Genomic DNA, 27,839 nt, shown 5'->3' with positions numbered 1-27,839 from the left:
CGTGCACCACCACTGTTTCTGCTGTGCTGCTCTACCCTTCATTTCAGCTCTGTTAATTCAAAAGCATTAAATAGATACAATAATGTAATATACAGAAATAATTGAGCTCAATATTAATGATTCAGTCAGCTTATTTGTGGTTCATTCACATAAATTTTTCTCAAATTCATTTATAAATCAATTTGCAGTGCAAATGAATACACTGGTGTACATGAATGTGCTGGTTAATTGGTATACCCTCTATGTGGACTTTTCTTCACACAAACTTTAATAGGTCACTTTTGCTATCATCCAAGTGACTCATCCATTCAAACACAGTTGTCTGAGAAATAAAGTTTGTGTCACTGTATTTGTCTGCCGGTGCTCTTGGAAGTCAAAACAGAGAGAACTGAATCATATTAAATTTGCTAAAACGCTTAAGTTATGACACAGCCAGGAGAGATTTCCTTTGAAATGTGGTGTGCAGTGTGGCTGGCTGTCTACAGTAAGTGGAGTGTAATTGGGTTTCAGTTGAGAAAATGTCCCGAGTTTGACTTCAAGTTTAATTTGCCCAGGAGGGAGAAGAATGAATAAGGCATATGCAGATGGGAATGTCAGTATGGACTATGTGTTTCTTTGCTTTTATTATCCACAAAAGACGTCAATGACATTCCTGATTTTGTCACAAGGATTCAATCTCAGCGGTGAAATTGCTAAATTCTTAAAATAGGTGATGTGGGTGGCGTTTGTGGGAACCACCTGGAGTTTGTTGGAGGCACCAGTTATCTTATTTGTGGACTATGGAGGGAATATTATCTCTTAAGGAAGCTTCATATATCTGAACTCTCTCAGTGATGTTACAGGTATCTAATTTATTCAAATGAAGGTTATCTTGAAACGAAAATAACCCGACAGACTATGAACCTATAATGGCTTGTCAATTGGGAGGTAATAGCTGCGTTCCTTAGTGGCAAGTCACACTCAGTTTAGTCGTGTAGAGACAACTTATTTGATCACCAGATGAGACTGTCTCCTCTAACACTCTCAATTACCTCGATTTATTTTAAATCTCATTTGATGAGGCTGACCCTTTGCCCCAGCCACAGAAAAGACTCAGTTATAAACGTCAACCATAAGATTTTGATTTAGGAAGATCCAAGTGATTAAAAGTTAATTGTCGAAATGTGTCAAGGTGGCTTGTTTAATTATGGCGAACGAGGCATTCATTTGGGTTCGACTTAAAATAGCACGGCGGGTAACTAACACTGCAGGGCTTGTCTGCGTGGATGCAGAGCTGCTTTATTTACTTTGCCGAAGTCACAGCAATGACCCCTGGGGAAGATAATTAAGGTGGAATCACCATTTCATGCTCTACGTGATGAGCATATGAAGACAATTATCCTATTCAGAGAAAGGAAGGGGAGTTGAAGCAGGAGAAACTGCTGATAACAGTGTTAAGCAGGTTTAAATTGTGAGGTATAACAGACAGTTGTGAGTATTCAGATGCAGCTTATCCTCAGGCTGCCGTTTACACGGGGTAATTAGGTCCAATGTAGTAGCTGGAGGAGTGGGAGTGCATGGATTCAATCAGCCTGTATTTTTTTTTTTTTTTTGCCTTATTGTTAAGCACTTGAGCTATTCCCCTGCCTTGCCACTTGGGAACTTACAGAATGCTTTACCCATCTCTTTTAGATTTGTCGAGAACATATTCATTGCCATCGATTTATGTGTCAGGTCATAGTCCTCCACTGGCATTAATGTATTCCATCATTTCCACTTTATTCAAGAAGAAGCAAGCCCATGAAGTGCAGGCTTGCCTCCCGCAAAGTTTGAACTGGGTCACGGTAAAGACCCTTCAGGCCTTTTCTGTTTGCATAAGTGTTTGTTTCATGCCAGTTGCAAGGCAGATATGATACTCAAGCAAAGTTCATTTTCATGGAAACTAGTGTCCCCCTTTCTTTCACAATGAATAATGAAGAGCATACACAAGGAGAGTAAAAAAAATTGAAGACAGATAAGATGTGATGCCTTATATAAAATGCACAAAATACTATCACAAGAGAGAACATATGATCAGCAACGTATTTCAGCACTCTTCAGTAACTTGAACGGCATATTTTGCTGATAGGCATCCTCATGCAGTGCACCCACTGCTTGACAGTTTCAAAAATGAGCTATCCCTCTAAAAACAATCAAACCTATCGCAGAAATACTATTTTGCACATTTCCTCAGCATTAAAAGCAAAACAAAACACAACACAGCACTCACACACAGGGTGCAAAACTAAATTATGGGGGCCATGGGGAAATATGAATTATTATATGTGTGCTGTACTCATTTCACGCCTGATGGACTCCCACCTTTAACCAGGAGGTGCATGTCTGTCCCTGCAGTTTCAGGCATGGGTATTCTAATAAAAGAATAATGGAAGCATTCTCCCTTTTTAATTGGACATTGTTAGAATGACATATCAATCCTGCTGCAGAGATGCCCTTTCCATGTATAGTGTAATTGAAATGTTTCTTATTTTCCCTCAGCCCTGTATACAGGAGAGTGCTCATGCCTTGCAAATCTGGACCATCCAAATGGTTGTGAGCTACAGCTGTGGATGCTGCTTCACTTCATACCATAACAACTGAATTCATGTAATATGCTTTCTTAGAAATATATCGCAATGTTCATTTGATTTATTAATTATTTTGTCTTCTAGGTAATATTCTTCATCTGCAGGGATACATTAATGTGCGATTGCCTCATGAATACTACTGTAAACTGTATCTATTAATGTTAGCAAGACTACTATTATTGGTAATGTGTCTCCCTTCATAGCATTTTTTTCCTGCTATTTTTCACAATTGCGCTGGTTTCCCTAAGCATTGCTGACTCCTGATTTTGTACACTCATCTAGAAATTCTAAAGAGGCACATAGGAATGAAATTGCTTAAAATGACAAGATATTATAACCCTATAAATCCTTGAGAATGATGTGCATAGTATTTCATGGTAATAATCTGCAATACAAAAAAAATGTGAATTACTACCTGTGTTTAACCACTCAAAATTCCATTTCAGGTATTCATGTCATGGAGCTGACAAGTGAACTGAAGCCGAGCAAATAAAAACTGGCAGACGCTGGATGAGTGGCTGCATGTTTGGGTCATGATAAGGAAGAATTACATTTTTTCACATCGCTGCGGAGAGGAAAACAAAGCTTGGTGTAGGGTTAAAGGCTCTATAAATTGTCAGAAAATAACCCAGCAAAAATGAGGCATCATTCTCTCTTAGTAGTGCACGTTTTTCGTCAATGGAGGGATATAAGTGATTTAGAGCTCATCAAAATCACACAATATGGCCCCCAAAGCACACATAGTAAAATCCATGATAGTGGTCCATGGGGTGGGTAAGGCACTGTATAAATCTTTTGGGGGCGTTCCTCACAGAGCTATTAGAGACTCAGTTGTCATATCCAAAGAACTTCATTAATCATGACAAGAGAGCTAAAGCTTCCTCATTTAATAGTTCAATATACCTTTTCCTGCATTTTTTTTTCTTTCAGGATAAAATCCAACACTTCAAGATCTGGATTATAATCAGTCAATCCATTCAGGTATTCTCAAGGTCAGTCAGATACTTTAGGGTTGCCATTGCAAAGCAAATAGGGGGTTTACTAAAGTGTTGTGATAAATAAGTAAATAAATAATTTAAAAAATAATTTAAAATATTTTTTTTTTTTAAAAAATGTGCAGCAGTCCTTATGAAAAGGACTGCTGCACATATATATGTATTTCTTAACCATTGTGAGAGCAGTCACATTCATTCAGAGCTGGACAGCGTGGGCCATGGGTCATGTTCTATTAAGAGTGAGGAAAGGAAATGGTCAAAGCTATAATGGCCAGATAGAAAGGAGAGATGCTGATTCAGTTGAAAAAGTGGCTATAGTCAGGACAAAGCCGGGACCAAGGCCTAAGTTATCCGAGCCAGTTGGCAGCTTGGCTCCTGAGAGCCCACTCCCACAGGGTGTGAATCAGAAATCTAACAGCTAATGGCAACAGTCGCCCCATGGTAGCACTACCGACACCAAACTAATGCCCACACATACAGAGTGGAGCACAAGAGCTGTCAACACCCCACTATGACCCTGTGGGTACAAACTGGTGGAAAAAAAAAAAAAAAAATTACCCGCCAGTTGAAATTGATGGCTGTTATTTCTTTTTCCAACACCTTTTAAGCACACTAAAGCCTTTTAACGGAGAGGACTGTTTTTCCTCTTTACTGTTTTCACAAGTTTGTTGTACGATAATCAAAATGTTGTGAGTCGTATTCATCACAGGAGGATGGACCGTACTGAAAGGGTCAGGGAAAGTGTGAACCATTACTCTTCAGCAGGTCTGCAAATCCAGTTCAAGATTTGAGTGTGGGTTAGACAACTGCAGTACATTTAGCAGATTGACTGCATAGTTGCAGTTTTCAAAAACAATCAAATCCCATGCGTAGCTCTGCTGCTGTGAATGTCATAACAAAGGGCCAGCACATGCATGAATGATACAGCACATCAGCCGGGAAGCATGCAAAGGTAAATACAGGCAGCTAACCTACAACAGAGAAAGAGCAGCTCAGTCCAAACACCACTCAGAGAAAACATGCTGAACTCAGGCTTCAGTTTAATGCTGTTTGAGCAGCACAGTAGCATACAAGCCGGAATGTGAGTCCATCAAGATTTTCAATCTTGGTATAGCTATTTTTCAGTGTTAGTCCAGACAGTACAGCACTATTGTGTGACTGGATGATTACAATATGAGCGAAGCACTTCAGGAGAAACTCCAGGTTCTTTCCCTGGGATCCCAGCAGAGAGTGAATTAATCATCACAGCCCCCTCCCCCTGCTCTCTCTCCCCCCCAACTCACACACACATACACACCAGTGAAGACAGAGAGCAACAGCTGGGGGAGAGGAGCTCGGCTTTAAACAGTACAGACTGCAGGAGGTTCAGCCATCACTTCTTGTTGTGGATTCTGACATCAATAGTAATGAATACCTTGGAGCGTTGCCTGACTGCCTGAGCATGAATTGCTATCGCACATGGGGCTGGGCAGCGGAGGGGGCTTTGTTTGTGTGTGTTTGTCTCTGTGCATGTGTGGGAATATGCACACATGTATGCATGTGTGTACACGTTGGTGACCATGTCTGCATGTCAGTGCATATACCAAGGTAGTGTGTATACCAAGACAAAGTGTGTATACCTCTGTGCATTTCACGTATGCATTCTGTTTACCTTTTGTGGCACACAAAGAGCAATATACAGAATACCAGGTAGGCTTAAATGACCTGGGCTGACAGGGGCAATTAATCAAGAGTATTGTTGGTGCTCCTGCATGAGGCCAAGGCTCCATGCTGAGGTTACACCTGCAAGGGCTGGAGCTGCACTGGGATCCAATGCACCTATACACAACGATGTTTAAATGATCTATGGCTGGCTAGAATGCATTTATTTAGAGAATATGAGAAAGAAGAGAGTGTTTGCATGGTTTTGTAATGTCTCTAAATAGAGGCCAACACGTCACGGACAGATGTATCTGCTCACATGTACTCTACTTCTCTCTGAGAGCTGGTTTTATTGGTTTATGTAATGAATATGAAATCAAGCTAATTTGTGTATGTAGAGATTTTGTCACATACAGCAGCAGTAATTACCAAGTCTGCCTCATGTGGCAGCATGAAAACACAGGAAGACCGCAGGGAGAGCACAAAAAAGAAAAAAAAAATATTTAAGAGGCAAAAAATAGACTAATAATTAATTACTGACCAACAGAAAAAAAGTTGACAACAAATCCCACTCAGTGTTCCAATTAGGAAAACCAAAACAAATTAGTGTACATAATATCTATATAAATACAACTGCTTCGAGCGTATAGCTCAGAGGGCTCTAGTCGTGTATGAACAGCAAGCTTAAGCAGCTGCTACATTGCAATTCTATACTCTGATTCTGCTTTGGGAATTTGGTTGTCACTAAGCAAAAGTAATTAAACTAGGATTCAAACCTTGGGGCCTCTCGATTATACTGTTCCTTTGTCCAATCCCCTATCAGTGCTACCCACCTAGCCAGCATAATGCCTTACCTCCTCTGGACTCACACAATGCCAGGAGGTCTTTGCTTGCTGATCTATGTAGGACAAGTAGTGGGGTGTCTGAAGTAAGAAATGAACAAGATGAATGCAAGGGATATGTTCATTTGAAGCTCTTGTCACAGAAGGTTTGTCGTTCCGCTGCACAAAGGGTGGAGCCGTCCTGCCTGATTTACTTTAGATTCAAACCATGGCTAAATTGGAAATCGTGAATCACTCTGACACCATTGGTGCAAGATGGATTACTCGAGTTAAAGGTTGCCTTTTCTTTACTTTGGCTCTTTTTAAAGAAATCATACAAAAATTAATTTTTGTGACAGACGGCTGACCCGGGCAGTCAGTGAAAGGAATAGCAAAGCGGCCAGCGCTCAGGCACTACAAAGCTGGTTTTATCAGCACAGCACTATCCCAACCACATGCAGCAGCTCTCAGCAGCACAATGAGCCTGGCGGAATATTTGATCAACTGTCTCGGGTTTAACAAGCCTTGCCAAACTACACCTGCCTGGAGGAAAAAGATATGCCTTTGAGCAGGGCAATGTCTCCCCAAAGATTTTAAGGAAATAGGTGTTTGATGTTCAGACTACCCAGCTACACTAATCTCATCCAATCTGAGGTACTTAGTAAGTAAGAGCTTCAAGATTTGCATGAACACAATATGGCATTGCCTGGATCTCTGGATTTCAGTAGTGCCTGCCAATATAACCTAGCCATAAATTACAAAACAATACACTCAACAGTAGCCTACAATATCCTAAATAGAGATTTTACAAATTGAATTCAAGAAAAAGAAATCTAAATAAATGTTCTTTGTGTGAAGCAAGATAGGGCTGATTTTTTTATTTATTTATTTATTTTTTATTTTTTTATTTTTTTCATAATACCCTTATAGAAAGCTCTTGGTTTGGACCTTCTCCTACATAGAAAGCCTCTCAGTGGTTACTTAGATGGCTGGTGGCTATAGTGAGCCTGTATGGTGTGAATTTATGTGCAATATGTGTGTGTGTGTTTGTGTGTGTGTCTTTCCATCTGTGCTTGAACGTGTGTGCATTTGCCCCTACTCATCGTTGCTGACTGCAGCTCATTGCCCTGCAGTAATATCGGGCCTTGCAGACACCTGGGACCAGTAGTGTGGGCCCTCAGAAGAGGCAGCCGCCTGGCAACCGGCCCTGATTACTTTCTCCACTCTCCGGAACTCAGCTCTGTATGTACCGTTAACCAACTCTACGCTGTATGATCCCAACTCGACCGTGCCATTAACCCCCTGTACACAAAGAGCTGTGCCGTGCCCGCACACACACACACACACACACACACACACACACACACACACACACACACACACACACACACACACACACACAACATAACAACTTCACAACCTCACCACCAGCATAGTCAAGCCATAACCATCCACAGAGCAGCAACCATGGAGTTCTATTATTTTTCTCCCATGTGAAAAGAGCTGCACAACAGTGGGCCTCTTGTGCAGGATAATATGTAACAAGGGTGACATCTAGCGGACAAAAGTATGAGCGCAACTCCTGTGTAGCCTTTACATTTTCAGACTACAAGTTACACATTATTTTAGTTTTTTTAAATATTAGCCAAATGATCTCCAGCTTTAGTAAAGCACCACTGCGTTTAGAAACACCTTGCAGCCAATTAAGTGTGTATTTATATATGATTTAACTTACGCGCAATGTTACAAGGCGGAAATTTTCTCCTCACAGGGTCTTGCTCAAGGAAACCTCAGCATCCAGGGATTCAAACCTGAGCTTTTTGCTGTGGTGAACGACCCCCCCCAACCATTTAGGCCGTGCACTACACAATACATGATTTGTAAATTCCACAGGAAAAGGTTTGTGGCAGTGTGGTAATGTGACAGTGTGTCAGAAATCTGAAGGGGAAGAGTGTGCGCTATCTCCTATCTCAGATGTATGCAAATTTGCACGGCTTCACGCAGCGGCAGACGGGAGGAAATCATATTCCAGGAGAGGGAGGTGCCATGAAGTCAGCACCGTGTCAAAGTTACCGGGCACCGAAACAGAGGACTTACAAAGTATGATAAATGGGACACGACAGCAGACAGCATAGAACAGAGAAGGTAAGTTAGCGTGTGGGCTACCATGTGTTTGTTAAGATATAATGTAACCTTCCACTTTGCTCTGAAAATGGAAAGCCGTGTCTTGTCACCTGTATCAGGTAGGCTACGCTACACAGGCTACCAAGGTCGGTAGATTGGGTGTAACTGTTCTCTAAGGTAGTGAGGAATTTTCAAGTCGCTCCACTAACTACATATGCTGTCTTATTTGTTCGTAAAAGCAAGTACGGCGTTTCTTCCTGTTTTGCTCAGCTCTGTTTTACTCTGATTTCAAAGCTGAGTGGGCTAAACTTATTAATAGAATAGGTCACTAAGCGTGATATTGAATTCTAATTGTTATTTCCCCTGCCAACATTCGCCTTTTCAGTTCTTATGAGTTTCAGATGTAAGCTGGTAGATTTGTCAGACTTGCAAGATAGAGATAATGCTTAACCTAACCTAAAACATGAAACGTAAATGATCCTATTGGGGAAAAGTGGGTCATTGAAGCAACAGAAGTAACAGAATACAGCAAAGGTAAGGGTATACAGAATAGCATAACAATTGGGGGAAACTGTCAAGAGCATACACAAGTTGAAATATGTGAGTGGGGAGTGTGAGAAGATATTAATTACAACATTATGAGAGTGTTAGATTGTGTCTGTGCTTAGGGGATGAGGAAAATCTGGCATATTATATGAGACAGACATTTATTTCTAATTTAATGTCATTTCTGTTTAGTCCAGCCATGAGTACTATTGTGAGGCAGATGCAGTAAGTCGCCTACGCTGCTGACCAAGTGCAGAAAAGAGGCCCAGGTGCCCCAGAATGGATCAGGCATTCCCCAGCCAGAGCTCGGCTCCAGTCCAGCTGGAACCAGATAATGAGGAACTCCAGCTCAGAGTCAACTTCTTCAGGAAACTGGGTTACTCTTCGACAGAGGTGACGGCTGCCCTGAGGAAGCTGGGCTTAAGCACAGACACAAACTCAGTGCTTGGAGAGCTGGTTCGGTGCAGGGCCAGCACCGGACCCTCCATACCCAATCCCGAATGTGATGAGAGGAGCATGGGCCAGACCGACCTGACGCCAGCTCCCAGTTGGGCTCTCAGACCCCAAATAGACACTCCGCTACCATCATCGCAGCTGGAGGACAGAAGGGATGCAGAGACTGAACTGAAACCCATTGTCATCGATGGCAGTAATGTGGCCATGAGGTAAACACCAATGTCCAATAAAGTCCAATTCAAAGATTTTATTTTAATTAACTGGATGATGATAGAGCAATTTCACTGAAGTCATAGCTAAGACTTTCCCTCTGTGTGAAAGGTCATCTTGAACATATTTGCCAAAAAATCCCCAGCCACTCCAAAATAAAGAGGCATTCCAACAGTAACACAAGAAATGTGTTACGTTCAGCAAAATCAGTGAAGACCAGGTCACAAAATCTACTGCTTTTACTGCATATTGTGGTGTCCTCTAACACAGACTGGTAAAAGACCGATAAAATAACATAGTTTACCCTACCATCATCACTCACTGTCATGTTGTCATTGAACTCCGACACTGAAAGCTGCATTCTCATAAATTGTCATGTCCTTTGAGTTTTCAAAAGGGCGTTTAGAAATCTGTCTGTGCATGCCCTTGCTAAGGTCACCACTTCAGTATGCAAATCTTAGAGCCTCCAAATCTCCACCTCTCAGTTGACATAAGCAGAGGTGTAGTTGTCTCTACTTACATGAAGACACCCTGAGGGAAGTTCACTCAGAGGGAATATTTAAAAGCGCATGAGGTGTTTGTGTATATCAACTGTGTAATTGCAGTTGTCTGCTGCCTTACCAGTATGAGCAAACCCGGCATTAAAATGTGATCATGGGACACATCTTGTGTTTGTGCATTTGTGACACGTGAGTTCATTACTAGTGAGTTGAAAAAGTACACAAAGGTCTTGTTTCACGATTTTCAGCTGGGTTCAGAGTGTTGTGCAATATTGCAGGATGTAGGCACAGGTTTTCAAGGCAGCACTTGGATTAGTCATTTACAGTGATTTGTAAGCTTTTTTTTTTCTTTTCCTGCTTCTTTCCAGTCATGGCAATAAGGAAGTGTTCTCCTGCCGAGGCATCCAGCTGGCAGTGAATTTCTTCCTTGACAGAGGTCACACCAGCATTACCGTGTTTGTCCCAAGTTGGCGCAAGGAGCAGCCCAGACCTGATGCCCCCATCACAGGTAATGACTAAGGCTGTGCAAAATTGGAGTTTTAGTTGTGCAAGTATTTCCTGGGAGCAGAGCTTATTGGTGAAGTTAAATCTCAGTGGGCATGACCAAATAACCAGATATGCATAGCAATTAGTTCTCTTTTTTTCATTCATTCATGTGTCTAGGCTAACTAGTAATTTGTGTGGTTGCTTAACATTTTTTCTGTTAATATCATATCCTTTTTTGCCTGTTTTTCACTGGGCTTAAATCTGACACTTTGCCAGGAAAACATTGTTTGGCTCTGTCCATCGAGGTTCAAGTGGATCAATAACATTATTTCCGCCTCCAGAGCAGCTCTGTTTCCACTAAATCTCCAGTCTGCTATGTTCTTATGATGGTCCATACCAGATGACAGGAAAACTGTCCTCTGAGTTTTGCTTGCAATGAAACACAGGGAATGAGATTTTTTTCGAGGTGTGAACAGTTTTGCCCCGACTGCAGCAGTTATTAGAGACATGGGGTAGGAGCCTTGTGAGGTACGCTGGGCTGCCTGTGTTAGCACATTGTGGAGCAGATAAGTGAGTATGGATAATGGCACACTGTGTAAAAAAAAAATTAAAACATGGAATACACAGACGGGGAGTCCCGGGGCAGAGTATGTCCACACCTTGTTCCAGAGTGTAGGCTGTGAGGGAGCACATATCATGAAGTTAAGACTTAACTTAAAAAATAAACTGACATATCATGAAGGAATTAATTAAGGAAATAATAAGACTTATTTTTGGAGATTTCAAGAAAGATGGCATGTGGAAATCTGGAGTCAGTGAAAATTAGTTTAGGAAAGAGTTGTTTTGTGCTGAAAACTATGTCAAATTTAATTTATTGAAGAGGAAAAGATCTATTTGGGCCCAGTTGAGGTGTGATATCTTGCCTGTGCATCTGAAAACTGGACGTTATTTTGGTACTGATGAACAAGAATGACTATGTCAGTTATGAGATCTACAAGAAATTTAAAGAGAGTTACATTTTCTTTTGTATTTTCTGTTGTTTTTTTTAATTTAAATAGCATTTTATTTGATAAGGTCAAAAACAATTGCTGTTTTTCACTTGAGGATTTTGAAATAGTAGAAAATCTTTGTGAGAAAGTTGCACTTGGAGACTTCCTGGAAAAAGCATGGACATTTAAGTGACCCAGAAGTTTAGTAACACAGCAGCCTGTATATGCTCTTGAGCTTGGTGAAAGTCTATATTCTGACACTCAGCTTCATTTCTTTAGAGCACAGATCTTCTGTTGTTTCTGCCTCCCCATTCACGTGTATCGCTTTCACAAAACGGCTCTCAAAAACATAGTCCCAACTAAAACATGAAGAAGTTACAAACATAACTCAAAGAGTATCACACAAGGAAGTGGTGGTCGTACTTTTTCTTACCGCTGAATTTTCAAAATGTGACTGTTTGAATGACAAAGTAGCCTAGATCCTGTTCACCAAATTTACATTTCACATTTTCCAGAGCACCAGCTCCAATTCCTCATTCAAACATTGAAAATTTAGCAGTCAGTTTTTAAAAAAAAACAACAAAAAAAAAAACATTTGACTGACCCCTCCTCATTTTGATACTCCTTGAGTCATGTTTGTAACTTGTTCATATTTTGGTAAGAACTATGTTTTTGAGAGTCATTTTGTGAATGCAATACTCATGAATGAGGAGGCAAAAACGGAAGATCAGAGCTCCCGGTGAACCTGAGTGTCAGAATATAGATTTATATTGAGCTCCAGCTAATGTGTACACAGGCTAATGTGCTACTAAACTTCCTTGCCGCATTAAGAAGTAGTTGCTGTACAGATAGTCTCTTTTTATTGTATGGAAATGTGCATGCGGAAGGCAATAATGATTTATCATCTTAACTGTTTGCTCTCTGAATGCCAAATGCAGGAAGTATAATTTAATATGTGTTTTGTGTGTGTGTGTGTGTGTGTGTGTGTGTGTGTGTGTGTGGGTATTGTAATACCATGTGGTTTGGCCATGGTTTTCATGGCATGCCACAAACATAAAATAATCATTCATTCATTCATACACTTTATCTGTGTTTATATTTGTAATGCCACTGTTTACCTCCTGCTTGCCTATGAATAAGCTGGAGTTTACTTCATTGGCTACAAAATTATCTTTATGTATGTAGCCAGGCACTTGTTAATATAAAGACATTACATCAGTATTTGCTGTATTTTTTTTAATGTTGATATGGTGTGCTTATCAAGCCTCTTCCAGTGGAATATAATGAATGTCAGTGTGCCCATATTTACATTTGTGGCAGCTGAGTTCTTAGGATTTTTCTGTGTACTTATCTATCTAGGTTAATATTGTGACTGTAAGCACAGAAGTTACTCTCTACTCAGTCATCATGCATTCATATTTGCAAGGTATTCATACTAACTTAACAGCGAGAAATAGTTGGATGATTGTTTTGCATGATGCGTGATTGCCTTCTATCTGTGGCTTTCACGATATAGAAACTTTGAATTATAGGTGGCATAATCCAAAGGTTGTATTTTTAATCCTCGCACAAGGAAGTAAAAGCAAACCTGCAGTCATTCCTGGGAAATCCCCAGCAGGAAGTACAGCTGTGTTTTTCTTCCACACCTAGTTTACTTGCAGAGTGTGCATAAGTGCTGACAATCAAGCATTAAGTGACAGTCACCCAGAAAAGCCGAAGCACTTTGTTACAGCCTGTGAAAAATGGTTTGCTTTTATATGACTAGTTGAGGCCGGCTTTCAAGTAACCTAGGCTCCTGTTTATCCATACCGATTTCAATGCCTCATTTCATTTCAATTCTAATTTGTTTAAAACACTGTGCACACACAGGTGCATGTATTATGTTTTCCTTTATTAAATTTGTAGGCACTGTAATATGATAAAACATCCACACTGGACATATTCATTGTTGGTGGTGTTTGCACAGGTTATGTAAAACCTTCACTGGTTTCGTTTGTTCTCTGTCATTGATTGTTGGGTCTTTTGATATGTGTTCTGTGCTGTTAGCTTTGTAGTCTTCATAGTGTGAGTGTTTGGTTATATATAGTGTTGAAGGTATATAATGTTATGCATGTTATGTTATGTAATGCAACATGTGTATGATATAAAATTTACACACTTAACACATAAGTGGAAATGAAATACCTGACATGCAACTGTTAACATAGAGATTCAATATAGAAACTATCTTTAAAGTGTTAAATACAATATAAAAATATCTACTGGAAATTAAAAACTGTACATACTCCATACTGACAAAACTGCATGATGAATAGAAATTAATGCTTGCCCTTTCAGATCAACATGTCCTGATGGAGCTTGAGAAAAAGAAGATTGTGGTCTTCACCCCATCACGTCGTGTTGGGGGTAAGCGGGTCGTCTGCTATGACGACCGGTTTATCGTCAAGTTGGCGTATGAGTCAGATGGCGTGATTGTTTCCAATGACACCTACCGTGACCTCCAAGGAGAGAGACCCGAGTGGAAGAAATGCATTGAGGAGAGGCTTCTTATGTACTCATTTGTAAATGACAAGTAAGTGGTTAACCTATTTCTGCACCTAAATCTGACAGATTGCATGTTTTCGACCCATGAATGCTGGTTAGTCCAGCACTTGGGTCCAGAGGGCATATTGCAGCAGAGTGTAGACATAATGATAAGGGAACAGCATGCATAATACCCGGTGTATGTGTCACATGTGAGTGGCAGACATGAAACTGTCATTTCTGTTTTCTGTCCAGATTCATGCCCCCAGATGACCCCCTGGGACGCCATGGTCCCAGTCTTGACAACTTCCTTAGGAAAAAACCTCTGCCTGTAGAGCAAAGGAGACAACTCTGTCCTTATGGTAAGGGATGATTATCACAGATCTTAGATTGGCTACAAATAATTCTTATCTCAAATGAAAATGAAAGAACCCTTTCTACCACAACATATTTTTGTACTACAGAGTTGATTCAGGCTTTCCAGTTTCAGATGTTTTGACTGAGGTAGGGCTGTGGTTTCCAGCTGAGCTAACCTATGACTCTGTTATATGTTTTCATGTCTGTTTTACTCAGACAAAAAGTGCACTTATGGCATCAAATGTAAGTTCTACCATCCAGAACGAGCAACCCACTCCCACCTCTCCTTGGCGGATGAATTGAGAGAGAAAGCTCGGATATCCACTCTAAAAGAGGACAAAAATTCCAGATCATCACCAAGAGATCCCCAATCTGATCTTGGCCCTGCTCATATCACCTATACACATCCTCTAGAAATGGAGCACAGGCTGTCCCTGGATCAGCACATTTCCTTAAGCCCCTGTCAGGTTAGTGAGAACAAACTGTACTGGGATGGAGCCAGAATCAGTCAGAATAATGCATCTGGTTCCACAACAGGAGGCCTGCATCAGAAAGAGTGGCCTGGACAGCACTCCATGTCCAATCACCCTTATGCCAGCATCTCTCATGAGTGCCTGGATTCAGGCCTCGGCTCCTATGAAAGCCAGTATTCTGACATTTCACACACTCTCAGCAACTCCCACATGACGAGGCTCCAGCAGCAACCTGCTCCAATTGGACCCAGAAACCCCTCCATGCCTTTGGAGAGGAACAACAACGCCCCATCTTGTAGGTGTTGTTCCCATGTAGTGCCATCTGCAGCTCACCAGCAACATCATAGTAACTCAAACTCCCGCTGTCAACACAGATATGATACCTACCCTCCCCATATGTACCCTCCCAGTATGCCACACCACTACAGCCTCCCCAGCCACCTCCAGTATAGTGAACCCCACCATCATCAGCCAAAGTACTGGTCAGATCCCTTCCAAGGGCTGCCCCGGGCCAGGACATCTTGCAGTCTCCCCAGCTCCAGCCATTCCTCACCCTCCCATAGCCCTCACTACTCCTATAGGGACCATCAGTACCATTCGTCCTGGGCCCAGCCACAGCCATCTTCCACTGCCTGTGATGAAGAAAAGTTGGAGCTCCGCAAGAAGCTGCAAGCCATCTTCAACCCACATGAGGTGGATACAGTCATGGAAATGTTCCCACACCTGATGGATGCACAGAAATTGGCAGCGGAGATCCTCAACCTTAAGGCTCAGGGAGGGATTTTCAGATGACTCTTATTTGCTATTACTCGCCTAGTCTTGCCTTGTCTTGCATCAAATTAAGGACCTCAGTTATATCCAGCGTCATTTTATGATATCCAGTATCTTAAAAATCTTGTGAGAGGCTTCAGTAGTACGTAAAGTTAAATGATTTGGAAACATATGGCCAAGATGTTTTTTGTTTTGTTTTGTTTTGTTTTTCAAAAAGGCATTTCCCCAGAAATTGTTCCACTGTACTGTAATGTAATGTGCCTTGATGGATATGCAATTATGATGTTAATCTATTCATAACTGTATACATTTGTATGACATTTTAGTCAAATTGGATCTTGTCATCCATGTTGTGGGTGAAAAGTGTCTCTAGATGACTGTCAACAGCCATGTGACTGAGTTTCTAGAGTTTTGACTGTTGATGCATATTGTGTCAAATTTTATTTTATCTGCTTTCTGTGTACAATTGAGTTCTCATGCAATAAGGAATTACTGTATCAAGTGGCACTTTTTTCTCAGTCGCCACATTGTCATTCTGCAGACGTGTGTCAGCACTTGCTTTTGCCAGTTTTATATCTCCATATAAGATAAGCTACAGTATGCTGTATTTCAAGAGGAGTATTTTATTAGTAGTTTATTAACCAGGGCTTTCAGTGGGTATAAATCTAGCAGAGGATCCTAATCAACAAGACAGCATTTAAGTTTTACTTCAACCAGCAATCTGACAACAGTACTGTGACGGCAGCAGAGGGAATTTATACAATTCCAAAATGCCATCACCTCTATCTGTAAATGCAATATCAGTGCCTTAGAACATCCTTTGAATAATTCATGCTGTAAGCTAACATTGCGGCACTGTACACAGGAAACTTCAGATTGGATACATTTTAACATTGTCCTTGTTGTACTGGACTGTCCAGTAATGTTCAAATGCTTCAATATTGGAAAGAAGCATGTGTGTGTGTAGGCAGGTGTTCTTTGTATTTCTCAGTAACGGCATCCTGGTCTAACAGAAATGTGAAATCTAAATTAATAAATTAAGGTGCTTCATATCCAGGTACCAAGATTAAATTGCCTTTATGAAGACCTTAAGGTTTTGTCTTTGTTTTGGTTTTTGGTGATGAGGAAAAAAGGAAATAAGTTCTCATGAACATGCAGATTTTTTCTAAGACACCATTTGTAAGGGAATATGATGCAGGTTTATACGTATTTACTGTAAACACTGATGGAAAATCATGCTTGTAGAAATAAATAAAATGCCTCATGTCTCAAATTGTATGAATCTACATCATATATGTTTATACAGTGTAAACTATCGGCACTATAGCTTTTTGGTGGATTTAAGAGAAAGTCCACTGATTCATCTACTTATTTATCAAGGTGAATCAAGGAAAGAATTTCATAATAGTTCTTTATTTAGTATGGTGGTGTTATCTCATGCTCTTATACAATATGGTCCAAATTTCACACCACACTAGCTTTGGATACATATCAGAACAGGTTTGCCCTCCCACGCTCAGACTTGTCCCTTTTTTCTCAAAAATGAGCAATAGCCTAGGGATTTTAAAAACACTGAGTTGTCAGTTCCACGACTCACGCTGCTGGCTTGAACATTTCAGTAACTTGTTTTTCTTTTTTTTCCCCCCCTTTTTTTCATTTTTTTTTTTAGAGGTTATGTGTCTGAAGGAAAAGATAAGCCTGGGTTGTGTTAATGTGTGTGTGTGTGTGTGTGTGTGTGTGTGTGTGTGCATGTGTGTGTAAATCAGTGCCTGTGCTGGTGACCTTTAATGCATGGTCAGACTGACATGACTTGAGCAATCCTGGTGGCTACTGGTGGTGGTGGTATTGAATGGACAGTGGCATAATTTTAAAATTAACCTATGACTGTTCTGTTTGCATTTGGAGATTTGATAGAGAAAAAAATACAAAAATACTTTTACTAGTGATCCAATAGAATGACGGTACCAACATCAGCACTGGGCTGAGTTGAAGCCTCCATGAAAGCCTACACATTTCCCTCCTGCTGGGCATTCTTCCTCATACTGATGGTAAGAGTGTGAGCTATTTTCAAAGTGAAGTGTCGGTCTTACCCAACATCGACAATCTTTAGGATGCACATGCTTAACTGTTATTCATCTGTCCTGTTTCAAAACTGTAATGCCCAATATGCAAAAACACAACTATGTGCAATATCCTGATTTGGCTACACCAACTTCTGTGTAATCAAGCCAAACAGACTGTCACTATCAGCAAGTGGGGGAGATTCCAATGAACAGGAAGTAATATTGATGTAATGCAATCCTCCAACATCAGAGTCCTTTTGAAATGAAACTGGAAACTCTCATGCTGTTACTCATGAGATGATAAAGCCATTCTCGTAAGTCATCTCAAGGTTGGAATCCAGTAAAAATCTATTTCTGGTTCTACTTTTCCCAGAAATGCTTGAACACAGGTGATTCAGGTCTTGCTAAAGGTACCTGTTCACCACTCTTTTCAAATGGAAACAAACATCCACACCTTCCAAACATGTCTGGAATTATTTCTGCATTCGTGAGAGGTAATTTGTCTCCACAATTGGCAACATCATGTAATTCCTTCACACTCAAGTTGAGTCAAATTCTGTCAATGTCAAGGCAGACAGGTCCCATCCGTATATGACCTTTACATAGTCATAAACATAGTGTGTTTTGGCAGGCGTGGAATATGAAGACGCTCTGACATTGATATACCTAGATACATTTCTGTGTGAGGAGTGAAAATCCCTTCAGGCAAAAGCTGTGAATTAAGTGTCACTCAATATACATAATGTCACCTTTGCCTTCAGCAAAAAAAACAGAAAGAAAAAAGAATGAAAGAAAAGGAAAAGGAACAAAAGCTTTCTTTGCTCAACAGGTTCATGCAACTTATATGTTACTTTGAAATTTTCCCTGCAAAGCTTTTGCTTGATTTACATTTTAGTTTAGAAAATGCATTTATCTCTGTGTTTTGCAGAGAAGAAGAAAGGTAGAACTAAGTTTACCGAAATGTTAATACTTTATTGTGAATAACACTTGAATTTATATCTGTTCACATATTTAAAAGACATGTATGTATTGTTAGTGCTTGCTTTGACATGAGCTTTACCCCACTGTAGTTTTCAGACAGCTGGATCAGATGCATGACTATAACCGGTGTTTTGCATTCAGTTGTTCCTCTAATCTGTTGATACATCCAGATAGGCTGCTCTGCTAGTTTCCATGTGACTGTGTTTTTATCATTCCCAGGCCATCAGCAGTTTGTTGAATGGTACAAAGGCACCATATCCAGGCTTGCTGCACAGGACAAAGGCAGAAGTAACAAGACATTAATATGGTAGACATGTTTCGAGTCTTAAAATCAAAACCCCCCTGACATAAGAGACTAAAAATCCTTGAATACCTGATTCAAAAGACAATTCATACAAGGTCTGTTTACATATGAGTAGTTTATGTGCTTGCTGTATGTCGCTGCATTAATTTATGAACATAGGATTAGATTTAAAATCCCCTTTATACCATAATAACTGAAAGCTGTTATCACTTTGGGCAAATGAATCCACCCTTCACATCTGAAGTGTGGTAATATGAGTCTCCCAAGTTGGCCTCAGGCTGAGATTTGCATATTCAGCTCAGCCTCTGCAGAGCTGAAATATGTCTGGTATTTGGAAGCCTTGGCTTTATGTGACTGTTAGACACCAGAGGGCTGTAGAAGGATGCCTTCATTCACAGAGAGACTAATATGATGTTACACATTTAACCCTTGCCCTCAGGAATAACTGTCTAACAACAGATGGATTACATCTACTGCAGCCTAAGATAGAACATGCAGAAAGCTAAAATAGGGTTGATGTATTTTATAAATCTGTGCTGTGGTTTGAAGAATGCATGCATCGTAATTGCAGCTTTCAAAGAAGTGTTTTTTTTTTTTTTACTCAAGGACAGAACATACAATGCTAAGTTAAGCACCACTTAGTGAATTTAAGAGTGTGCTCATGTGTTTAACAGCTTCCCTGTGCAGCGTTCTTCATGTGAAAATGTTTGCACAAAGGCACATGAGGAAGCTACTGGTTGCTTGTATTCACATAGCAAGGGAATGATATCAGTTACCATTCAAAGTAGCTGTGTCCCATGTGGCTGCCATCTTGCAGGCCATGATCAGGTGTTTGCAGCTCCACCCCCAGGTGGAGATCTGGCTCCCCCTGCAGGTGGCCCAGAAAGCGAAGAGTTCCTGTGCTAATCCGACTAGACGGCAGCATGACTCTGACCCGGTGACCCAGCTGCAAGTCCATAGGGGAATGGGGGACAAAAACCCGGTGAGGCCCATGGGACGTCCTCCATGAACCCACACTGACAGAAGACAGAGTTCACTCATCATTACAGTTTGTGTGGGACAGTGGGTGATAAAATAACAGAGATGGTGATAATGAAGATAGGTATTTCACGGTGATTTTGTTAACAGCAGAAAGACCACTGATATGTCTGAAGAAGTTACACTACTTCCTTTATCAACAATACCTAACTCCAAAGTTTGGAATATTCCAACACAGTAGTAATGTTTTTTAAAGGACCAATGAAGATCTATAAGAGTGATACCTGGTGGTTAAAGAATGGGCAGAGGACGACCTGGAGCTTGATGCTGATGATAATGATAACTGGCTGCCCGACAAGCTGTTTGCACAAGTGTTGCCTCTTGATGACCCTTCAGATCCTATTATTCGTGATGAACTGCCTGTGAATTTGAGAATATTAGTTGAAAGTGCTATGAAAGTCAAAGGCACACACAAACAATTCAGAAAGAGCTGAATCCGGTTGATTGTGATTTACCTGAGCTTTCATCAGATAATTCTCCATTGTCCACCTCCATCTCTCCTTTGTTGTCATAGTTGACCACTTTCAAAATTCCAATTTCTGAGACAAGCTGAGTATAAAAAAAACAAAAAACATTTAGTTAAATAGCAATCACAAACACTGCAAGAAAATCTCGAGTTTAACAAGTCATTTAGTCTCACATTCGGTGGGTGTATTGCTGAGGAGCCAAGGAAGAGCGGCTCTCCAGAGAGCTGTAAGCAGCGCTGGAGGCCAAGCAATCGGCCCTATTTGAACAGGTGTGTTTTAATGGGCACTGCACTAATTTTAAGAAAAACAAAATTATAAGACAGAATATGAGACAAAATGACATGTTAAGACGGAGATCTTTGCTCTAAATTGACACACACACACACACACTCACATACACACACACACACACACACACACACACAAACCCAGACACACCCATGCACAGACACACCCATGCACAGACACACCTATGCACAGACACACACACATACCTGGTTGCATAGCTCTTCGTGTTTTCTCTGCAGCTCTGTAAACCTCCTCTCCCATGATGCCTTTTCACAGGCTATCCTGGTCTTTAGAGACAGGATCTCCTTCTCAGTTTTGGTCAGTCTGTCGTGAAGGACACCTGTACGGTCAGGGCTGCCAGGTATGGCGGGACTCGCTTTCCGTTCACAACCTGACAAATCAAGTAAAATAAGTACATTTAAATACTAGATAAATAACTGTAAATCAGAATTTTTATTTGAAAATGAAGATTACACCTGTCTGGTTCTTTCTTTGTCTTATTTTGTTAGGTACTGCATATCTTTACCTGTAAATTGTTTTGGCTGGTAGTTTGTGTCCTCCAGAATAGGCTTTTTCCGTGGTAAGAATTTGATCGCATTGTAAGGACATATCTATAATGAGGAAAACATGGCTTGTTGGTACTGTGCACTTGCTAACTTTAATCAGCTGATTGTTGGTAGTGTGCCTTAATTTCAAAATAGTTGATAAATTTAAAATAACGCACTCACCCAAAGGAACCTGCAGGTGCACAGTATCCCCTTGAATGTCCACGTAAATACAGACCCCAGGATGTATGCCATCACACCGGAGCACGTTCAACTCACATTGCTGTTCTCTGACTGAAGAATGAAAGTTATTACTGTGTTTTAAGCACGACCTCAGTGGTGAGATAGTACAGTTAAAATGGTAATGGGTCTCCACATTAAAATGCTGTGGGCTTGTCTCTGGAGGTTCTCAGCCATCCAGGTCATGAGTTTCCACACAGAGTTGAATCGAGGTCAACTGGACTTGTTTGTAGACTGGAAAATTTGCTCTAGGCTTCTAAACAAGTGGATGCTGCCATGCCATTGCATTATACACTGAGCATGTGCACGAACAAACCCAAAGGCCTACACATGCACGCTTATTATTAAAAGCTATACAGGCAGTACAGGATAGGACAGATACCAACCTTTGCCAGAGGCTTGATTGATGGACGGGGAGAAATAATCACAAGTCACGGGGAAACAGGAGCTCCCATTTCTGCTCAGTGGGCCTCAGTCCTAGTCCATGGTGAATGCTAATGTTGTGCTCAGGGCGCACTGACCTGTTGCTATGCACCGAGTCCGTGTGAACACTGCTGCTGACGACTGCGAGGCAGGTAAATCTCATCTAATCTTCTTAGACATGCAGCTCCACTCCATTTGCATCCTGGTTGCTTAATTTGGTCCAGTGAGCCTGATCATTTATGAACAGAGTGAATGAGCTTCCACATGCAATACTAGTGTCAACCCGGAGGATTCATTCATTCTGCTGAACCCCATGGTCTGTCCGCCTGAGTGAGTGGCACCAGCTACACTGCTGATGAATGACTGAGCTGCTGTTTACTTTTTCCATCAATATGTACAATACTTTTTTACCCACAGTTTAATATATTTTTCTTTTCTTTCTTTTGTCCCTTTAAGATGAAGACATTTACATTAAAATGTGCTCATTAATTGATATTCTCTCAATGTTTAGGGCATGTTTTACATAATATAATGTTCAATATTCAAGGCAAATTTTGTCAAATTTTGTCAAATTTTATTTTGCCCTCTGAAAATAAAATAAAATAAAATAAAATAAAATAAAATAAAATAAAATAAATCTTCAAAGAAATCCCATTTTTAAGGAATTTCAAGAAATGGCATTGTTGCAATAATGTTTGTTTTTAAAATGTTATGTTGAGATTATGGCAGCAATTACACTGTGGTAAGCCTATACTGTACCATATAATAAAAAAGAAAGAATAGTAAAAATGGATATAAAGACTTTACTATTTATACTATATACTGTTCTCACTGACAGTTATGGATTGTCAGACATACTGTATTTATACACTATCTTTGGTTGTTACAAACATTTGCCACAAGAGGGCAGTGACACATTATTCCAACTTATCACAAGTGGGATCCAAAGCCATTTGACAAGCTGGTAGTTACCACCTGCCTGGCATCTTAAGCCACTGGGACATATGTACAACATTTGTGTGTGCATAAAACAGTTGCATCAAGAAAATATCAGGTTTCCTGTCCCTTGCCTGGTTTCCACTCCCCATGAATCATCACCACCTAATTCAAATTTTTGGGTGTGGTAATTAGAGAGGGCTGGATCCAGGCTGACCTATCCCTATGCTTTAAGATATGTTGGACAATCAGTACAATCAGTGTAGTTACACAAACACTGTTATGAATGTGAAATCCATTGAGGTCCATTCAATCCAGTGTTCCTTTATGGTGAAATACAAGTGAAATTTGATCTGCACTTTTACATTCACTATTGTAGTTGCTTCCCAGGAGAGGGGTAATTTGAATTATCATTGCAATCCTATATGTTCTTGGATGGATATGGTGCATGTCTTGTGAGATTAAGATGTTATGCAGTAGCAAACAAAAAGTAGGCTACAGCACTGCTCCAAAATGAAGTATCCACTATTTTTTGTGAGGAAATACAGTGCACTGATTAGAATAGCACACCATATTAAGCAGTTTTACAAAAGATTCCGAACATTTCTTACATTTGAGTGGGCTATGTTTGACTTTTAAATAGCGCTTGAGGCTGGGCATATTGGGGCCTGGGTACTGTGCAATAACCGGGTGTTCTGTCTGGTTTTTCTTCCAATTTTCCATTGGATGTGTCATGTGTCGTGTGTATGTATGTGTACGCGTATGTTTCTAGCCGCCATTTGTAATTTTTTTTTTTTTTTTTGTATTCTTGTTTATTTATTGTCTATTAGGCAGCTACTGTCATGCACTCGAGTCCATGACAAATTTCCCCCAGGGGACAATAAAGTATATTCTATTCTATTCTATTCTATTCTATTTACATTTATAAAACGGTGCACATTGAACCTTTATATTGATTTACATTGTGTCTAATGTGTATGGGCACCATATTAACATTATGAAGTATCATAAACAGTAACACATTCCCCTCTTGCTATAAAGACAGGGAGTTCAGAAAGTCAAGCAGCCCTGGTTCAAGAGTGCATCCAACTCCTTAGACAGCTGCTTACCTGTATTTATTACTTATCTCTGGTCGGTACCAGTTGGAAATAGATTATTTACTCAATGGCGCCTCGCATCACACACCTCACCATTAGGAATTCAAGCATGAACGGGGGGTGTGTTTTTCCCAGTTGATTATCCCGTTGGTCATGCATGAGTTTTTGGTTTCAAAGTAAAGCTGGGCATCCAAGTGAAATATGACCCTATATCTGCATGGTTAATTGTTGCGCGTGAATAGGCGAATAAACTTAGCCCCGTTCAGGCACACTCTGTTGTCTGTGCTCACAGAGACAGAAAAACACTCAGTCTCTTGTCTCGGGTCATGTCCTCTCCTAATGGACATACAGAGGTCTTTTAGTGCGTGTTTGCTCTACAAAAACATGGCTCAAAGATCATGCAGCCTCAAGTCTCACAGGGTACAGGCCTCCCACAATAAGAGCACACAGAGACGAGCACAACTCATTTAAACCCAATGGAGAGGGCTGTGTGTGTTTGTTGGCAATAGCTGGCCCACACAGTCTCCTACTGTGGGCCTATACTGCAGCAAGTGATTTTACTTCCTTCAGACTTTTTTTTAGCAAGTTTGACCAGATCGCTGCCCTACTTAGCCTGAGAAATACAATGAGGCACCCACTCACCCTGCAGACCAACTGGTTTGAATTGTTGGAGATTTTAATTCATGCAGTTTATCTGACCACCTGCTTACCCCTCAGCAACATGTTGACTGTCCCATTTGTCAAGCCTGGTGTCTTGATCGTTGCTGTGGGAAGATCCCTGATGCCTACAGCAGTATGCAGACCTCCCCTCGGGAAATCTGACCATAATATTTATCTCTTGAGATATCAAAGAGGATGATGTTAAAATCCCATCTGCATAAAGACTGCTCCACAACTAAAATAAGTTTTTGCTAGGTTGTTTCAGTCTCGCCCTGTTCTTATAGTTCCAAAATCACGGAAATTGCCTGTGCCAAGAAAGCTTAGTGCAAGGATGCTGTATGATCTTTGGCCTATTGCAATCACCTCCATACTGTGTAAACCTATGTGAGAGCTTTGGTCAGTCACATGACCGTCCAGTGCAGTTTGCATGTAAGGATGACAGAGGCACAGATGATGCTGTGCTGACTCTGATTAATGCAGTCACAAAACAGCTATGAATCCTCAAGGATAGACCAGGGGTCTATTTGTGGATTTTAGTTCAGCTTTTAATTCAGTCAAGACATATTCTCCTGAAAAGACTCATTGATCTCAGCATCAATAAAGGGGTGAGCTCTCTGGATCAGAGATTTTCATTCTGCCACCCACAGAGCCCTGCTGCCCACAAGGCTGTGTTCTTTCCCCTGTGATGTTCTTTCTTTTTATTAATGAAACTATGATAATGAGAAACATTTTAGATGGTTTAAATGTGCTATTACATGGCCTTAGTTTGCCTCCTAGTGAAAACACACTCAAATTAATTATCTGTCCAAAGCAAGATTGAAAACAGAGCCTGGTTCAATTGATGGCCAACATGTTGAAACTGCAGAAAACTTCAAGTATTTTGGTGCAGTTCTGGACTGCCAGGTGAGCGTCTCTGAAAATATGGAGTAAATTTTCAAGAGATGCTCACAGTGACCTTATCATCTTAGAAGACTCAGAGGCCTTGGTGTTATTCAGTTTTAACTTATCATCTTCCTGTCTGGTACAGCATCTAAACTGTAGATCTAAGAATAAACTGTCCAGGTTTGTGTTAATGGCAAACAAAATAGTTGGCAAAAGGCCCACAAGCCCATGACTCAACTTTTTTACAGAAAGGACAAAGAAGAAGGTGAGGAGCATCCTGGCAGGTAACTCCCATCCTCTCCCATCCAGCTGGTTTGATCATCTGAGGTCCGGGAATTGTTTTTAATGTGTAATATGACCTTGTGTTTCTGTTTGTTTTTTGTTTTTTTTTACTAACTGCCATTCAGAGACAAAAGTCCACCCTAGTGGAACACACACACACACACACACACACACACACACACACACACACACACGCACACTCCACATAATTTTGTTTGCATGTTTTATTAGCTTCGTGAAATGGTATTCAAATAGTTCACAGGACAGCTGTTCATTTCACCTATCTCTAATCATATGCATAGATAAAGAAGTAACTTTTCATGCACATGCAAAAAGCCATAAAATATGAAATCATTTTCAGTAATCATTTTCATTTTCAGTCATGTAACATGCCATGTCAATATAGTTGATAGGAATTTGTCTCAGTACAGCTTTTAAAAACAGACAAGAAAACAGACAACAACTTGAACAGTAATACATTCATACAGTCAAACAATAATTTCCTGCATAATTTCATATTGAGGAAAAAAACTACTAAAGTGCTTTATGCAGCTACATGCATTTTAAAGTGCTTGTTGCTTTGTGCTGTTACCTACCTACTTTTAAAGTGCTTGTTGGCTAATGTTTGCCCTGGGCCCTGCTTCAGGTATCAAACAGCCTCTGGATATGTGCTGCTCCTGAGGCGACATGTCCTGCACTGGACTCTGGACTCTTTCCCTCTGATTTGTGTAGCAGGGCCCTTATTTCTGTGGCCACCACCACTGACCCTAAGTCAGTGGTGGTGGGGCCGTCTGTGTGTCCCGTGGCCCCGAGGGGACCTACCCTTCCTCCGGCCCCCTGTTTTGTCATGTTGTTAATGTGAAGTGGCCATCTGTGACACGGTGCATCATGCTGTGATGTATTAGTAGACATAATGGAGTGGATATTGGAGTGTGTACAGTGTAGGTTGATTTGTGTTGATGTGTCTTATGATTAGCGCTTTTCCTTTTTTGCTTCTCAAAAACACTAATTAAAAAAGAATTTGATGTAAAATAGCTTACTGCCTTTAATAATGTGGGCACCCCATTAGCACAGTTTATTCATGAAATTACAATTTTCACAGACTTTAAAAAAAAATTGCCCCAATTCAGGTTTTTTGCCTCCTTTGTTTCAATTACAGCATTAAACTTCCAAATAAACAAAATGCCCCTGGCTTTTCAAGCACAACCTGAACAAAACTGAACAATTAGCCAAATAGGTCATACCCATCAGACACAGTTTTGTGCATTTATTCTCATAAAAAAGGAAGGATTTCTGTCACCTGAGTTCTGCAGGTGCCTTTTGTGTCGTGTCCAAGAATTCTACGTTCTTCAGGCCACAAAGGGGTAATTGTAGTCAGTGGGGCCTTTATGGCTGGCAGAGAGAGGGGGTTTGATTTCACATTGTGTCGAACAGAAACCAAGAAGTTCCCTATACAATCACCTCACAAGGCAGAGGAATCTCACCCCTTGCCTTATACGCTAGAAAAAGCTTTATCCTGTGAGTTATTTTCGTAAATCTTTAATTACTAGGTGTACAATTTTGGCTAAGAACCATCAAAACAACACAACACTACAATGCACTGTAATGCAATATTTTGTTTTGTGTTTAATTGGAACACAGGGAGGAGGTATTACTAAGCCATATATAATTAAAATTTATTTTGATGCCAAAGGTCCATCTATCATTAATTTACCTGTTCTCTCACTTTCTTTGGACAGGGACTGTGTGAGCTGAGCCTCTATGGAAATATACAGTAGACATGTAATGCAACTGCCCACAGTATTTGATATTTTTGATCATATTTGATCATATTTTTGTTGCAAATTGCACGCCTCAGTGTGGATGCTTAATTGGCCAGTTTAGTGGTAAACATAATTTAGCATCTCTGCCTTCAGATCTTCATCAGCATCCATGATGAAAACCAAGCATTGAAGTGACTGCAGGCTATCAGAGTCAAAATAACCAAACACACTTTTGCAGAGTACTCAAGTTAAGAGCACTAATTACTGTGCATCCCTGGCCTCATAGACCCACCCAGCAACAACAGGTCTTTAGTCTCCTCCTCTCACATTGGGGTGGCTGTGCAGGTGAGAGTTTCCACTTATTAGGTTGCC

General features: G+C 40.6%; 2 protein-coding genes across 2 annotated transcripts; one reads left to right on the top strand and one right to left on the bottom strand.

The window, feature by feature from the left end:
* Positions 1–8,131: 8,131 nt before the first annotated feature.
* On the top strand, positions 8,132–17,088 carry zc3h12aa (zinc finger CCCH-type containing 12Aa). Its single transcript, XM_030072290.1, has 6 exons — positions 8,132–8,208; positions 8,926–9,398; positions 10,268–10,407; positions 13,712–13,946; positions 14,153–14,259; positions 14,471–17,088. Exons 2-6 carry the CDS (start codon positions 9,013–9,015, stop codon positions 15,517–15,519), a joined length of 1,917 nt encoding a protein of 638 aa, XP_029928150.1. The 5' UTR covers positions 8,132–8,208; positions 8,926–9,012; the 3' UTR covers positions 15,520–17,088.
* Positions 17,089–18,512: 1,424 nt separating this feature from the next.
* On the bottom strand, positions 18,513–21,985 carry LOC115373756 (uncharacterized). Its single transcript, XM_030072293.1, has 8 exons — positions 21,811–21,985; positions 21,368–21,478; positions 21,166–21,250; positions 20,846–21,030; positions 20,340–20,433; positions 20,109–20,244; positions 19,623–19,862; positions 18,513–18,809 (listed from the first exon to the last, which is right to left on the bottom strand). Exons 2-8 carry the CDS (start codon positions 21,437–21,439, stop codon positions 18,752–18,754), a joined length of 870 nt encoding a protein of 289 aa, XP_029928153.1. The 5' UTR covers positions 21,440–21,478; positions 21,811–21,985; the 3' UTR covers positions 18,513–18,751.
* Positions 21,986–27,839: the final 5,854 nt, after the last annotated feature.

This window comes from Myripristis murdjan, chromosome 16, assembly GCF_902150065.1.
Source record: "Myripristis murdjan chromosome 16, fMyrMur1.1, whole genome shotgun sequence".
Lineage (NCBI taxonomy): Eukaryota > Metazoa > Chordata > Actinopteri > Holocentriformes > Holocentridae > Myripristis > Myripristis murdjan.
This window is presented reverse-complemented; position numbering and strand designations above follow the sequence as displayed.